The sequence below is a fragment of the Periophthalmus magnuspinnatus genome, chromosome 21 (assembly GCF_009829125.3).
Source record: "Periophthalmus magnuspinnatus isolate fPerMag1 chromosome 21, fPerMag1.2.pri, whole genome shotgun sequence".
NCBI lineage: Eukaryota > Metazoa > Chordata > Actinopteri > Gobiiformes > Gobiidae > Periophthalmus > Periophthalmus magnuspinnatus.
In genome coordinates, this window is record NC_047146.1 from 10826519 (window position 1) to 10842552 (window position 16034).

The 16034-nt window shown below is 42.2% G+C and overlaps 2 protein-coding genes across 3 annotated transcripts in view; one reads left to right on the plus strand and one right to left on the minus strand.

Moving 5' to 3' along the window:
• LOC117388846 (ribosyldihydronicotinamide dehydrogenase [quinone]-like) overlaps positions 1-16034 on the minus strand; it is a 186929-nt gene that overhangs the window by 76681 nt on the left and 94214 nt on the right. The window lies entirely within an intron of this gene.
• On the plus strand, positions 3609-10049 carry si:dkey-229b18.3 (uncharacterized). Its single transcript, XM_033987378.2, has 7 exons — positions 3609-5002; positions 5106-5179; positions 5318-5546; positions 6297-8155; positions 8544-8756; positions 8873-9001; positions 9101-10049. The coding sequence occupies exons 1-6, from the start codon at positions 4663-4665 to the stop codon at positions 8978-8980; spliced, it is 2823 nt and encodes a 940-aa protein (XP_033843269.1). The 5' UTR covers positions 3609-4662; the 3' UTR covers positions 8981-9001; positions 9101-10049.

Sequence of the window (16034 nt, forward strand, 5' to 3'; positions counted from 1 at the left end):
TCAACTTTGCACAGGATCTCCACAGGGCTGTGTACTTTCTCCCCTGCTCTTCTCCCTGTACACCAACTGCTGCACCTCCAGCCACGACTCCGTCAAACTGGTTAAGTTTGCGGATGACACCACCCTCATCGGACTCATCTTTTACACTTCCATCATTGAGTCCATCCTCACCTCCTCCATCACTGTGTGGTTCGCTGGGGCCGCTGCCAGGGACAGACAGAGACTGCAGCGCATTGTGCGCTCTGCTGAGAAGGTGATTGGCTGCAGCCTTCCATCTATACAGGACCTGTACGTCTCCAGGACTCGGGGGCGAGCAGGCCGTATAGCAGCTGACACTTCTCACCCTGGACATGGACTATTTGAGCCACTTCCCTCTGGCAGGAGGCTACGGTCTATTCGGACCAGAACCTCTCACCATAAGAACAGTTTCTTCCCCTCTGCAGTTTGTCTCATGAACACTTTATAATATCTGCACTAAACTGGACACTTTATAACACCGGTCACTTTAATAAGCCACTTTGCACTGTTGTTCTGATGCTGCGGTTGTATCTAATTTCTCCCTTTAAGTATTTCATTAGATTTTTTTTAAGCATATCTTTTTAACTTTGTGCATGCCCTTATTTGTATTTATTCAGTGTGTTTATGTTGCACTTTTTCACCGAAGCAAGTTCCTAGTTTGTGAACTGTGTTCACAGACTATGGCAATAAAAGTCTTCTGATTCTGATTCTGATTAACCTTGACCAGCTCACCCTGCTGAAGTCTTGGGACGCGAGTCCAGGATGTAATATTGTATAGGGAATACAAAGATCCAATCACCAAAGTGAAACAGTTTCAGTTTGTCCTGGTAGCTTTAAAAATAAATCTTTGGAAGTTGTCCATCATTTGGTAGGTTACCAGGGCCAAGCAAGCTGAAGTCTCACTTCAAAGATTTCAGCCTCTACTTTGAAATCATTAGATTTAGATACATTCTTTCACTTAGCCCTTTGTTTCATTACAGGTGATGAATTAAAAACCAGTTGGTGTATTCTCTATGAAAATGCAGGTTGGCCATTGCTAAGTGTTAGAAGAGAACAACGCCATATGAAATTTATTTATAGGGGACTACTTCCAGAAAATCACTTGCTTGTTAATCATTGATACGGGAGCATTTAATACAAGATAACATGATTGTATAAGTCTAAGGACTAGCTGCACCAGAACTGAAATGGGGAAAATGGATTTTTGGCTGTTTTACGTCACAAAAATGGAATACATTTCAAGGACAAGCTAAACTGGATACTTTAGTGCCACAAATGCAGTTTAATAATCTAGTAATGAACCTTTATACCTGCAACTGCACCTGTTTAAATGCTTTAAATGAACTTACATACTTATTTGTTTAGTTGCTCTGATTGGGTCTCCCTATATAATTAAAGATAAAAATATAAAAAAGAACCTTCCATCTCACCCACCAGCATTTTTTTTATTGGTCAAATATGGAGAGATACGTAATTGAATATGTTTGTTGTTGTCCACACTGTGTCCTTCCCAAGACCCCTGAACCTCATGCCCCATTAAAGAGCATAAAAAACACTGCTCCCATGGAACTGGTGTGCATTTCTAATCTACAGAGGATAAGAACAAGTGCTCTATGGATGTGCTGGTGGTGAAAGACCATTTCTCCAAGATGGCCCACACCTTTCCTTGTTGGAATCTTTCTGCCAAGCTGGTGACAAAAAAAACTCTGGGACAATGTCTTCTGTGTATATGGGTTCCCAACGCACAATTCAGACTAAGGGACCAACTTTGAAAGTGAGCTGCTGTCCGAGCTTCTGCACCTGTCTGGTGTTGCAAAGTCCCACACCACAGCTGATCACCCTACCTGTGCACCTGTGCAATGCCAGCACTGAGAGATTCAATTGGACCCTGGGCAACATGATCAGAGCTCTCCTTTTAAGATCCAGGCAGTGGCCCCAGCAGATCCAGACTTTCACCTTTTCCTACAACGCTACAACCCAATGAGACCACAGGCATTGCTCCCTTTTATTTAATGTTCGGCCACATCCCTCGTCCTCAGATGTGGTGTTCCAGTCAGTGCACAATGACCAATGTAGCGAACTTCAGCACCTACTCCACGACTCTCCTCACAAACCTTACTGTCTGCGAAGATGGCCCAGCAACATGCCACTGAACAACAAAGGCACCAGACGAAGCATTATAATAAGAGCGTGAACGGTGTTCCTTTGCAGATTGGTGACAGAGAGCTTCTGGCAAATAGAAGCTTGCAGACAGGTGGGGGCCTACAATGTACACAGTTGTGGACAGGCAGCAAGAGATACACATGTACGAGACCAAGAGTCCAATGGCCGCTGCAAGGTTGTGCACAGGAACCTGCTCCTAGAAGTGAACTTCCTTCCTGTGAATGGGCCACAAGTTGAGGATATTTCAGAGGAGAGGAACTAAGTTATCCCAATAGTCTTGCAGTGGAATCCTCAGAGGGACAGACATCTGCTTGGGTTAAGTCTAGTCACAGCGCTGTGGACAACTCAGAGATGGAGTCAGATAAGGCGTGAATGCCAAGGCAGACCAGCTGGAAGATATCTCAGATCCCCTCCCAAGCCCAGATGAGCCTACAGCGCAGTCTTCTACTGACTACCCCCTGACTAGTAGCACTCAGCTTCTCAGACTGAATTGATACACAATGGTTTAGACTCTGACTTTAGGCGCCTTGTAGTCCATGTCCCTAGACAGGTTATTTCTAGAGTGGGTCGTGTAGTTAAACCAGTCACCAGATTAATTGGGATGATGACTCAGGAGCACTATGGGTGTTAATGCGGCTAACAAGTTTATGTAGTTGTCTCATAGTATTCATCTGCTCAGATGTTTGTGTTTAAGGACCAGTTTACCTTGGAGGTGTAGACTGCACCTCTTAGTCTAAATGGGTTAGAGGCCTGTTCTACCTTTTAATGCCTTTTTGCAAATTAATGTTCTGTAAATCAGTACATAAAGCCTTTAATTATCTAGAATGTTATACAAGTTATAAGTCTGCCTAAATTTTAATCAATATTTTGTGAGATAATTATAATCAGTTACTTTGTTGCCACTCTTTTTGGACTGTCTTGAAGAGTTGTTTTATTGTGTGAACTTTGGATCCCACGACTCACACCCGTTTGAGATTTTTCTATCTGCAATACACGTACACTTGATTTACTGTAAATGGATTTAAAGATGTGCAGTACCAGTTACATATCAGTTGCAATCATAGACTGTATATATAAAATAATGTATACACTCTATGAACCTGACTGAGCCTTTGTCATATGTACCACAACACCCAGAGATATCAAAACGACCGGTTAAAGTAACAATAAAATAAAAAATACCTCTTAGGATCGGTCTACACAGGAAATTTAGTGTATTTGAATGGATTAATTCCCATTTCCAAGTTAATGAACAAACTATAATCAATCTAAAATTACATTAATGTGTTTTCGTACGGTATGATGTATTTTAGTAAAAAATAAATATGAGTATTACGTCAACTTAGCTGTGCAGCAAGTGAAGAAGACACTAGTACAGCTTTGTCAACCTACCTTGATATAAGTAGGCGCAAACTTACGTGATTGACAGCTCTGTTGGCCAATCATATTCCAGAAAGCAGGAGTTCTTTAACGCTCCAGCCAATAGCCTTTGTCCAGGGGCGGGGTGGCTAGGTTAGGCTGACGATTAGCAACAAACAGAAGGTTACGAGTTTAAATTGTTGGATTATTTGCCAGACAGACTGGATTTTTGTCACCGTGAGTGTTCCGATCCACGTCGAGTGTCTGTCATGCGCTATTTGGCTCGCTTTGGAGGCGGCCCCGGGGTGATATGAAACATGAGTGGATATCGCGGAGACAACCTCGCTTTTAGGTCGTTTCAAGCGGCGATGCTGAGCTGAGAGCTGCGTCATCATGTTGCTTCCGACCCGAGTTGGGAAAAAGAAATCTCAAGTTAAAGCCAGGGTTAAATCTGTTCACCGCCAGCCAGCGTTGTAGACCACTCTCGAGTCTTGAAATAGATGGGAAATGGACTGCCTTTGAGAGAGGAGCGGTGAAGCCTTAGCGCAGCGAAACTGGTGGTGACTTTCTTGTCCCTTGGCTGTTGGCGCGATATTTCCCTGGGTGAATTTATTACCTACATTTGGCTGGACATACATCTATATTCTAAAGGACAATCACCACAAAATGACCATATAATGTTCCATAAGGTCTTCAGAAAACTTGATGTCTGTGAGTTTTGACGTTGAAGTACAGCGGTTTCGAAAAGATGCTTTGACAGTGTCCAATCTAGGCCTGCAGAAAGAGATGTAGCAATTTGCGTGTTTACCATGGCCATAACGACAAGCGTCAACACTGAAATATAACTGATAATATGGGAGGACACTAATTTAATGGCCTGTTCATAGTTCATTAGTTGGACTACTAAACAATGTATAATGCTAATTGTTGTTAGGTGTATAAACTGTTGCGTCCTGTCATTGCATACACGTGGACTTTGTTTCAGGATGGTGTACAAAGTTTTGATGGGGTGCTCCCTGCAGTGATACTCAAGGGTCCCGCTGATCCTGGATCTCAATTACAGCCGTGACACTCGCTCATATATAAGGTGAATTAACTATATTTTAGTCTAAATCAAGCCCTATGCAAATGGCTGGTGACTGCACCCATAGCAACGCTCAATACGCGCGCACGGAGAGGTTTTGTCCGTCCAAATCCTGGTCAGACACGGACAGGGAGATGGAGGCATCTGAAAACTCGGAAGGGCGTGGGCGCTCGGCGCCGTTGCAGCCCAACTTCGAGGTAATTGATGGATTGTTGTACCGCAAAAAACTTGAAAGAGGATTTATAAATTACCGAGAGGTATTGGATGAAGACCGGCGACAAGAAGCCATTGGTACGTTTCACCGGCGGCGTCCAGATCAGCGCCATCTCTCCTTAGAGGACACTTACAAAAGTGTGGCTGATAACTACTGGTGGGATGGTAAGAGACATCAAATACCTTCAACTGATGCCTTCATATTTATATAGCTCATATACAACTACTGTTGTAAAAATCTTAAGAACTTCACTGCTTTAATTTACAGGGATGTACTTTCATATAAAAGACTTTGTCCTAAACTGCCCGGAGTGCAAAAGCCAGCACAACAAGAAACATGTGGTAAGTACAAAATTGATTCAACTGACAAAAATATTGTAACTTTTTGATTCACATAAATTTTATTCTGTCTGCATTCACATTTTAGATTGTTTTATAATACCATCTTCATGTATGCTTTACTCCGTCATTGCCTGTTAGGGACTGGGAAGCAGAGCATGTGTCACCAAGACGATGGCATCATACAGCAGTGAGCTGCTGAGCAGGTTGAAGAGTCAGAGGGACGCTGGACTCTTCTGTGACATCACTCTGCGCACGAGCGGCCGCTCTTACTCTGCACACAGAGCGGTTCTAGCAGCTGCAAGTGACCACTTCCAGGAAATCTTCACCGAGATGGATTCCAGCACTAAAGCTGACGTGGATCTGACTGGTAAAACATTGGCACTTGTAATACTCACTTAATTCAGTTTGCACCTGTGGATCCTTGGCCACCTCGGAGCGCTGCAAATTGCCCACAATGCACTACAACTTTATTTAAACAATAAAGTGCATTTTAATAAAATGAATGTCACCACACAGTAAATAAAATACCATAAATATTTTGCTGTTTTAGCCACATTGCTGCAGATAACGCTGTTCTCAAATTGTTTGAATTCAAATCCAGACAAATGCAGCAAATTGAGCAAAATGTTTTTAAAAAGGAGATGGGGGATAAAATGGTCATCCGAAGATGTTTTAGGCTGTGCATCTAGTTAATTGTCAGTCTAAATCAATTGAAAACAGATGATTCATAAAGACATAAAGACACTTCTGAATACTTTTCATTTGTAGAAGCATTGATTTTTTTTTTAACTCTTCAGTTCTATCACATTTGATCTGGTCACATGACGGTGCAGTCGCTCCCACCAGAGCTTGTCCCACATGTGCTCCAGGAGCTGTGTATAGGACACTCAGAGTGCTCTTTGGGGGAAGGATTCTGGGAATTGAGAAACACCCACCGTATATGTTCTATTAAACCAGTCAACACTAGAGCATTCTTTTCCCTCTTCTGCTCTAAAAACTGTCATTGTGTTTTAATCCCACCTTTCATATTTCATATTAAGTTCAGCATTGCTTTGAGCTGCCTTACATTAGTGGAAGTGATTTTTGCATGTTTAATGAAAGACATTCCTTTGTTCAGGTTTCAGTGAGGACAGCCTTGTATCGCTGCTGGAGTTCTCCTACTCCTCCACCCTGTCCGTTCGAAAGGAGGATCTCCCTGAAGTAGTCACACTGGCTCGTCACTTGGGCATGTGGCCTGCGGTAGAGGCCTGCAGTGCCCTCATGAAGGAGCAGGAACGACCACCTTTCATACACCATACCCCCCTCCGTCCATGTAGAAACCTGACATCCAGCTTTGGCAGTCCCTGTCAAGAGCAGGACTACTTGCTTCGGGAGGGCAGGAGAAAAAGAGGCTTTGGTTTCCCTGACAGTCTGAATGACAGCTTTTCTCTAACACTGGATGCATCGGATGAGTCGACAGAAATGAGTCCGAGGCGCATTTTACGTCAGACCCCAAAACGCCAAGACCATAATGGCCTCCCTTTGAGTACATCTCCAAGAATGAAACTTATGGACTTCAAGTCCCCTTCATCAAAGAAGCCAACCTATTCACCAGTGTCTCCCGCACATACTCGTCTACTCCGGTCCACTCCGGGAGCTGCTAAAGAGGTTCAGAGGCTACTGCCACAGTCTGATAGTTCTCCTCGATACAAGAAAACTCATTCAAGCCCTCAGCTCTCGAGCTCCTCTAGAACTAAGCCTAGTTCTGTATGCAGCCCAGTGAGAGTGAAGCAGGAGGCTCCTGACGTTGGAGAAGATGAGGAGGATTACGAACGAGCACAAGAGAAGTACCAACTGATGCATGTTCTCGGGCTACAGAGGACTGCTCTCCTGCCCAGACCAGAAGATCTGGTTGGATGGAGACAAAAGAAGAGGCTAAGAAAACTAAAAGCCAACAATTATTCCCTGACCAAAAGAAGGAAACCCCGAGTCTCAGCACCAGTACTACCTTATAAGGGCGTGACACTGGCACTTCCTCTCTGTAACCCGGTTAACGTTCACCTCCTCCGTAAAACAGGGAAGAGCATGTCAGCGAGTCAAATCACAGCACATGAAAGGAATGTTAAGAAAACGAAAGGCTCACCACGGCATGTTCCCCCCAGTGATAGGAGCATGAGAAGTAAGGGAGTAGTGCCCGACATGTTCCAGCCCCCTTCGAGGCTTTCTTGTGGAGTACGGGAGCTGAGGGAGCTGGTCAGGAAAGGTGAAGGGACACATCTTCGCTCTCAAAGGCCAGTGCGACATAACACCCCAAAAATAACAGCCAAACATTCAGTCAGGATCAAACCAGAACCAGCAGAATACTCCATCTCAGGTGTGTCTCATTCTACCCCACCTTCACAGAGGACACAAGCCAAATGTAAGGGGACAAATGCTGTCAGAACGCCTCGCTACAACAGCAGTCGGCCCACACAGAAGACAAAGCTTAGACAGGATTCCACAAGAGGGCCAAAGACAAATGGTAAAGCTATAGGTGAAGTGAAGAATAATGATGCTGGTGGTGAAATACCTGATAATACACCCACTTCAATCTACAGTCATGCACTGTATAAAGTAATTAAGGAGGAGCCAGCAGAACCCATCCCAGTGGGCCAGTTTTGTGACCCCCCATCCCCGGACCTTGGCAAACGCCAAAGCAAGCCCCCCATCAAACTGTTAGATTCTGGCTTTCTGTTCAGTTTTTGCCGCTCTCCAGGAGGACCTATGGGACTGAAGAAGGAGGAGGAGAGTGTGGACATCTGCCTCACCCGCTCAGTGGCTCGGTTCAGAGGAGAGGAGTCCCACAGAGCACTGAGAGCCAGAGCACCCCCACCAGTATCCACAGTCAAGAGGGAGAGAGTGGAGAGGAGAGTGACCCAGCGAGACCGGACAAATGCAAGAAAAATGCACAAGCTGCCCACATCTGCTGTGCCAAAGGTCACACTCAACATCTCTAAGGTGGGTTCTGTTATGGATTGGCAAAATGGCAGAGAAGCACAATTGGTAGATTTTATGTAAATCTTACACTTGCACTCATTGCCAGATTTCATACTTGATTAATGTGTAAAATAACTACAAATCTGTTGCTTTTCAAAACCTGTTTGTAGTACAAATTAAAGTTAAAGCTGCAAGAACGCATGGGGGTTGGGTTGGTAGGGAGTACATTTGGTGGTAGCAGAGTTCTGTGTAATTGGTTGAAGGATGCATTCCTGACAGTGGACTTGCTGGAAAATATACAAATAAAGGGGATTTTGACTAAGGGATTTGTAAAACTTACAAATCAAATATATATTATGTTAGCTTTTATTAAGTTTTAAATAAATATGCTCTTATTTGTCTGTGACAGAAAGGCAATGTGACTTTGAGCAGCAGGAACTGTGTCATATTGGACTCAGTACATAGAGCCAGGCTAAAGCAGCTTCGAGGGCCACGCAGCCAAGCCCCCAAAGTCCCAAAGTCAGCCCATGTGTGTCCACAGTGCCCAGCCTCCTACAGGGACTGTGACACACTCATGACACACCGGCTCAGGCACGTCGAAGGCAAGCACTGGCCATGTCCGGTAAGAACTGTTGCTGTTTTTTCAATGGGGGAGAAAAAAAAGCTTTTAGAATAATGTGAAGCTACATTTGAATGTATATGGTCTGCACCTAAGCCCTGTTTTACTCTGTTGTGCAGCTCTGCAGTAAGACGTTCTTTAGACTGAGGAATGTCCGTAACCACATCCGCACTCATGACCCCAAGTTGTACAAGTGCCGGATCTGCATAGCTGCTGGTTGTGGCTGATTCTAATCGGCACTACGGAAGGTATATGAAGGCATTTTACAAGTTACTTATTCAAATCTGTACTTGTTATCTTGACAAACCATTTGAATGTCTGTTTCTAATTCATTATCTGTATTTCAGGTTGAAGACTGTGGGTGACACTGGACGGCAGTGTGGAGGGGAAGGCACTGGATGGACCTGCTGCATGTACATAATGCATCTGTCCCACAAGCACAATGGTCTGTGGAAAGGCATAATCTAACTTGTATTCTAATCATTGCTGCTGTCAATGATCCCTAATGTTATTTAAATAACCAAACAAAGGTTGCTGTAGTTTGCATTTCCGTAGCGTCAGAAGGTTAAACTTGAACTTTACACTCAGGGGGTTGGGATGAGTTGCCACGGTGATACAACCTCATGGTTGTGTATAGAATTTAATGTAAAGTGATTGTTATAACTATTACAGCTACTTATTGTTATTTTTGTATATTTAGATGAACTTTGAGTGCACTTACGTCATAGCTTCTGTTGTAAACCTAAGAAGTGGTAATGAACTGAAGGCTGCGTGTCAGGGTGTATACTTGAAGTGATGCAAAGATGGGTGGGTATACTTGAAATCAGAGGAATAGTTAGAATTGAGCCTGTTCTTGGCGTGTTTAAGTCGCTGTCCTTTTGGTGTGCTCCATTTAAATTATTCCAACCCTTTTTCTTCATCATTTTCAACTGCTAAAGCCAAAAGACCTTGCGTTTTAGGTGGATTTGTGGAGTTAAGCTGGCATGGTAACACTGCATGTGTAATTGTAGACCATTTTAGCCCATTGTCTTTTCCAAGACTGCCAATTTTTAAAAGGGAACTATATCTCATTTTTAAATGTGAATTTCTGAAATACATATTAATCTAGTGTCCTTACAGATGGCATAATGATCTCCCTATTCACTTTAATCAAAGTTGGGGCACTTCTGCCTCAGATCCCCCTTCTACTGAATAAATGCAATGTGTGCACATAAAGAGATGTTTTTGACAAAATGATTTTAGAAAAATTATCTTACTCCTGCTATCTGTTAAAATATAATAAAACTTTACCTTTTACATGCCTCTTTTATTGTAAATTGTATGAAATTAGTGTTAAAAAGTATATTAATCACAAATGTATGATGGCACCATTGTCACAAAGTATTTCATAATCCCTGTTAATAGAGTTAAAATCTTTGATCTTGTTACAAAATCTCACTAAATTAGACTAAAAGGACATTTAGCTGTTGAATCTTTAACAATTATTTTATCAGGCAGAACATAAATAACAATGTTGACCTGGGAGCAATGTGAAGTTGTGCAATGTATAATTAAGTATTATTGGGACAATCCTTTTGAATGTTTTGTTAATTCTTTCAAATAGAAAGCGCACACTATTATATAAACTGAAAATGTTGAATGTTCATTATTATGTGTTAGGGATTAACGCAAACATGTCAGTATTAAAGTAGTAGCTTGTGTGGGTGTTGAACTGTGAAGAGTACTTGTTTACCCAGAGCAGAATGAAGGAAAGGAGACCTCCGAAAAATCTATTGTGATGTATGTGAATTTATTATACAGAACATGTGCTACGGACCCAGCAAGATGCTTTGGGGCCCAGAGTTTTCTGTTACATCCATGATTATTGTTGATGATAAAGTAATTTATGGTTGAATACACATCCCTTTGACTATTGTAAAAAACATATACCGGTATATATGTTGGCAGAGAAGGTATTGAAATCTGTAAAACCTTTGTTTAATGTAGGTTGGCTAAACTCAGACACATCAGCCATAAATTAGGTGAAAGCAAATGTAATCTGAAGTTCGAAGGAAAATTATGAAAATTCTGGCCTGTTCTTCACCTCAATAATTCTAGACCAATACTAGTTTGTTATGATGTCACGTATACTTCTGAAAGTTAAGAGAAAAAACTGTACATAAAACGAACACTAGATGGCAGGCTTCACTTATAGATGGCCAAAGCCTTTTCTATAACAATGAATGCAAAATGGTTCCAGGCTCAGTAACATCCAGCCTTACCTATGAACCACTCCACACAAGCATTGGTGAAGACAAATACGGTGTGAGTAGTTTTAAATTTAATACTCCTTTCACGCAAGGCGATTATCCCGCAAAGCGTGCCTCACAGACATGATTGTGTTAAATTGGTTGAAAGGTAATAATTACAGTTGTAGAGATCACAAGGTCATGTTTCTTTGACCTCTTGTTAGAGTTACTTTGAACTGCATCGAGTCTATAATAAAACTGAATGAGACACAATAACCCACAAAAGTACCGTTCGTGTCTGCGAGGGAGTTTGGAGTAATTAGAAAGTATTGATGTTACCCCACAATACCATTAGCCCCCAGTATCTGTTGCAGGCTTATTATAGAGTTCAACTCTCAGCGCTTTTCACACTGCTGCAGTGTTCGGGATCCTTGGTATACTTTTTCAGACTCGTAACCAACAGGGCTTACTTGGGTTACCCTTGTCCCACCAGCAACTGCATATGTGGGCTTATGTGTGTTTAGGGAGCCATGGAGAGTACGCCCAGGAACAGCTGACAATTTATGCTGAGGGGCCCCCACATTCTCAGAGGCAAGAGGAGAGAGGAAAGGGGGGTGTAGGGGTGAGAAGGAGCGGACAGTAGGGGAAACGGCGAGCGCGCAGGGGGGAGAGGATGTGCGGCGAAGGAACACACTCTGGGCCCAGGTTTCGAGAATGAGACGGGGCGAGAGGGGAGAAAGGGGTGGCTGTCTTGTTTGGAGCTTGTCAGCAATTGCTCGAGACAAGCTTCCCCTCCATGTGTGAAAGCTACTTGGCAGGAATGCTTGGACCGTACCAAGTGTGCTGAAACCAGAGGGGGGTGCGCGCAACCACCAGAGGAACACAGAGCCTCGGATCGAGGAGCCAGGGAGAGTGTGTGCGTGCGTGTGTGTGGCTCAAGTAATCCTTCTACGTTGTCGGCGCTTTGATGGTGTATCTATGTGGCTGTGGGTGTGAATGGGACCGGGGCGAGCAGTCTGTATGGATATGGGCTCACTCACCCCGGCAGCGGCAACAAAAGAGTGGGAGTAAGACACCCCTGCCTCCCTCCCTGGCTCTCTCAAGAGAAAGAAAGCCAAAAAGGAAAGATGATGAAACCTGAAGTGGTCCTGCAGTGTGAACTGTGTGGATGGTCTTATCTCTGCGTATCTGAATGCGCCAGCAGCGTACTTGCCTGTCCAGTGGAGGCCCTAAACTAATATTCTGTGCGCCTTAACCTTCCTACATGTCTCATGTTATGGGAGCTGCCCCCAGTAGGGGTTGGTATTGTCTTAAGTGTGTATGAGGTCAGTCTCAGTAGCCTGTTGCTCTACATCAGGAGGAATGCAGACTGATGTATTCTTCTTTTCTAATGTCATCATTCTCTCTGCTGCTCCTGAACAAACAAACACAGGCGAATCTATGATACACAATCAGAGCAGACATGTAAACACTTAAAATGAACTCTAGTGTTATTTATCTATTTTAAAAAAAGGGAAACAAACAACTTACTACTGTTCCTGTAAAAGAGGAGAACTTTTCAAAGAGACTCCACCATCTCTGCTCCTCCCACTTTTTGTCCCCTATACTTCCCAATTTAACTCTCTTATTCTCATGCATATCTTTGTTTAAATATTGCAACAACAAAAAAATGTATCCACATCCTTTACATTTGTTGTTTATTGTTTGTCATTGTCTGTGTTATTTGACCACTGTTTGAGAAGCTCATCAAATTTCTGTGACAGTGACATTACAGAATAAAAGCAAGGACTTATTTTTGACATACATAAAATGTCACTTGAAAAATAAGTATTTTCTTTTATTTTGTTTTTATATATTTATTTAACCCTATGGGATTTTACTGAAGATTTTTGATGGGTCACTTGGATTAGAGTTTTCAAAAGTAGGCCTAAAACCCTGTCACTATCGGTACTAAAACTACTATCAAAACTAGATACTCATTTGTGTAGTTACTCAAAAAAGGACAACTTTGGACCTTTCCTCAATAGCTTTAGAAGGGTTTCGATCTATATCAGTACTAGTATAAGGCCACATGGTAATACTAAAGAAACTATCAATCTATTATATAACAAAGAGTTTTAATTACCATGGAATCAGATTTGGTGTTGAGTATTGAGTCTTCCTTTTGAGTTTGACATTTTAGTATCATGACCCCAAATTGGCATCAAAATGACAGCCCTGTTGATGTTTCCTATCAGTGAGAATCTAACTGCAGATTTATTTTCCCAAAGCTCTAAATTTAATGTCCGTGTTGTACAACAGTCTGCCACATTTGCACACAAGGGAGAGATGGCTCCTCTGGTCCTTTCACTGCGTCTCAACATCATCATGGCTTGTGGATAGAAAAATACAAAATAAAGCAGCAAAGAAGCAGCATACAATTTTGAATGAACTAGGCCGTGAATAATTGTCTGGATGTCAAAATGTATTGGGGTGAAGGTTTTAATGTAATTGGAGCAGCACTTACAGAGACGATAGTTCATTAATAGAACACAAATGCATGGAATGGGGGCTTTGGAGTCACGTCTTTGCCAGTTGCCACACACCTACGCAGCTTCTACCTGAATGATGCACTTGATGTGTTCATGACCTCATTTACATGTCCCCCTTTGAGGAGGGCTGCACGCTGCAGGAAAGAAGGGACGGGACAAGGATACGAGCAGGTGAATTTTTAGCCAAGAGGTGATGATGAAAACTAGATGAGGTAAAAACTCTTGGGGAGGGGACGGCTAAAAGAAGTGGGCAGGAGAGAAGGCAAAATCGGGCTGCGCAGATGAAAGGAGACAAAAGTTGAAAGGTAAGAGAAGGGCGGAGGAGAGGATGGAGGGATGCACGGAGGCAAGCTGGCAGAGAGAGAGAGAGAGGAAGAGGGAGGGAAGGAGGGAGGGAGAGGGAGGGGGTCAGGCCTGATCTCTGGGGCTTGGAGCACATTAGTATTCATGGGGAAGAGGAGGCCACAGACAGCAGTGTGTGTAACCAGGCAGTCCCATGGCTCTCCGCACACATGCCCACACAAAAGCATATAGATACTGGTTATATATCTATTCTGTTTGAGGTTTAATAAACAGGAAAATTGAAAATGAACTGTAGACAACAAGAGCGTCACAAGACAAGAAGCAGTAAAAGAGTGCAGACCTCCGCCAAGGCATTGCAGTGCCACCCTGTCACCTGGAGGGTTTGATATGCCAATGTCACAATTAAGCCACAGATCCGCCCTCAAAAGATGACTGTGCCATAGTTTTCTTATTGTCCTGAAAATTATATCAAGGGGGAAAAGTTAAATTATTATGCTGTCTTAATTAAAATTTGAGAATGAAAGTAAAGCTGTCCACAATCCTACAATATAAATAAATGTTAATGGTAAAGGTTATGGTCCCTCTGAAAAGTTATCGTAAAGTTTTGTACAGTTTTTGTAAAGTTTGCATGAAAATTTGTATTTATGTAATATATTTTTCATTATTTTCATGGATTTCACTTTCCTGTCCGCATCATTATCAAAACATTTGAGTATTCATTGAGTTTTTAATTGCTATGGCAGCAGTGTGATTCTCATCTCATGTCATCATTCTTAAGTTTGCTTTCGATCTTTTTCTCTTTCTTTTTTCTAAATGTTGTAGTCTGTATACTTAAAAAACAAATATTTAATGCACCAAATTTCATTTCTTGTATTTTTTTGGACCATTTCTGTGAATTTGAGCAATATTCTTTTTAAGTAATAGTACCAGTTTGGTTTGAAATAATTTAGTACTCCTCTTCTGAAGCTTCCTTCCCCTGACTCCTGCTCAATTCGTCAATAATAACACTAGGGCTCTACACGGTGACGTCTGTGTACAGTCTACTGCAGGTGACTCATTTAAAGAGAGGGGGAGGGGTGGGGTCAGCTCTTGGAAGGTGCGTAAGACAATAGAGATTCCTTTGCTTCATGTTGGTGCCACTAAAACACCATGGGTATGATGGTGGCAGGTGGAGAGGAGAGAGGAGCGGCAGCACTCTGGGCCTATGCTATTCTTAGTGCCCTCCTCAGAAATGTGTGTGTGGGTGGGTATTTATCACATTATGGGGACTAAAATCATTTTTTAAAACACAATTCATGGGGACCTGCCTTCCTAATGGGGACAAAATCAGGTCCCCATTACATAAATCCTCTGTCCTGCATTCACCACCTACATGGGGATGGCATTAGACTCATCTTTTTCTTGCATTTACTCTTTTACATATATACATATATCTTGAAAAAACATGTATACTGTAAGGGTTGTCGGTTAATGACACGCTGTGAAACACTAAGATAAAGCAATAATATCTTCGTAGGCACAAGCAGGTAGCATCTCCACCAGAAAAGTTACATAGTGTACCTTTAAGACAGGGGTCGGGAAACCTACACACACAGTAGGCACATGGAGGAATTTTGAAGGACAGGATGAGTTAATAATAATAATAATAATAATAATAATAATAATAATAATAATAATATATCTTCTCTAAGTCATTTAAAGATTATGTTTTTGACAGTTTCTTAAAATGAAGTAGGCATCATTTGGAATAAATTATGCTGCTGAGAATATTACATTTTAGTAAAATGGCACTAAAAGCAGCAGAATGCAGGGATTTACTTCAGTTTACTTCAGTTTACTTGAATTTTTCTTGAAGGAATTCCCCCAAACCTCCTCTTTTGAATGTATGAAGGACCAAGGAGAGTTTGTGTGATAGTTTGAAAGCATTTTGAGTAATATTATTAATTAATGAGCTGCACTAAATGTACAATATAAAAACTGCAATGTGGCAATTATAAGAAATAAGCAAAAAAAAGTTCAAAGTTCAATATCATGTGACTGCGGCAAGCGGTGGCACACTCGAAGGCGTGAACTTTTCAAAGCGGAACCAGGAGCCAAAAAGTCTGCTAACCCCTGCTCTAAGATATGGGTTAAGTGCTTAATATTGGGGTTTAGGTTAAGGTTAGGCGAGTGCTTTTTGTTAAGTTTACTATGAGTCTCCTGCTAATTCATGTAAGTGA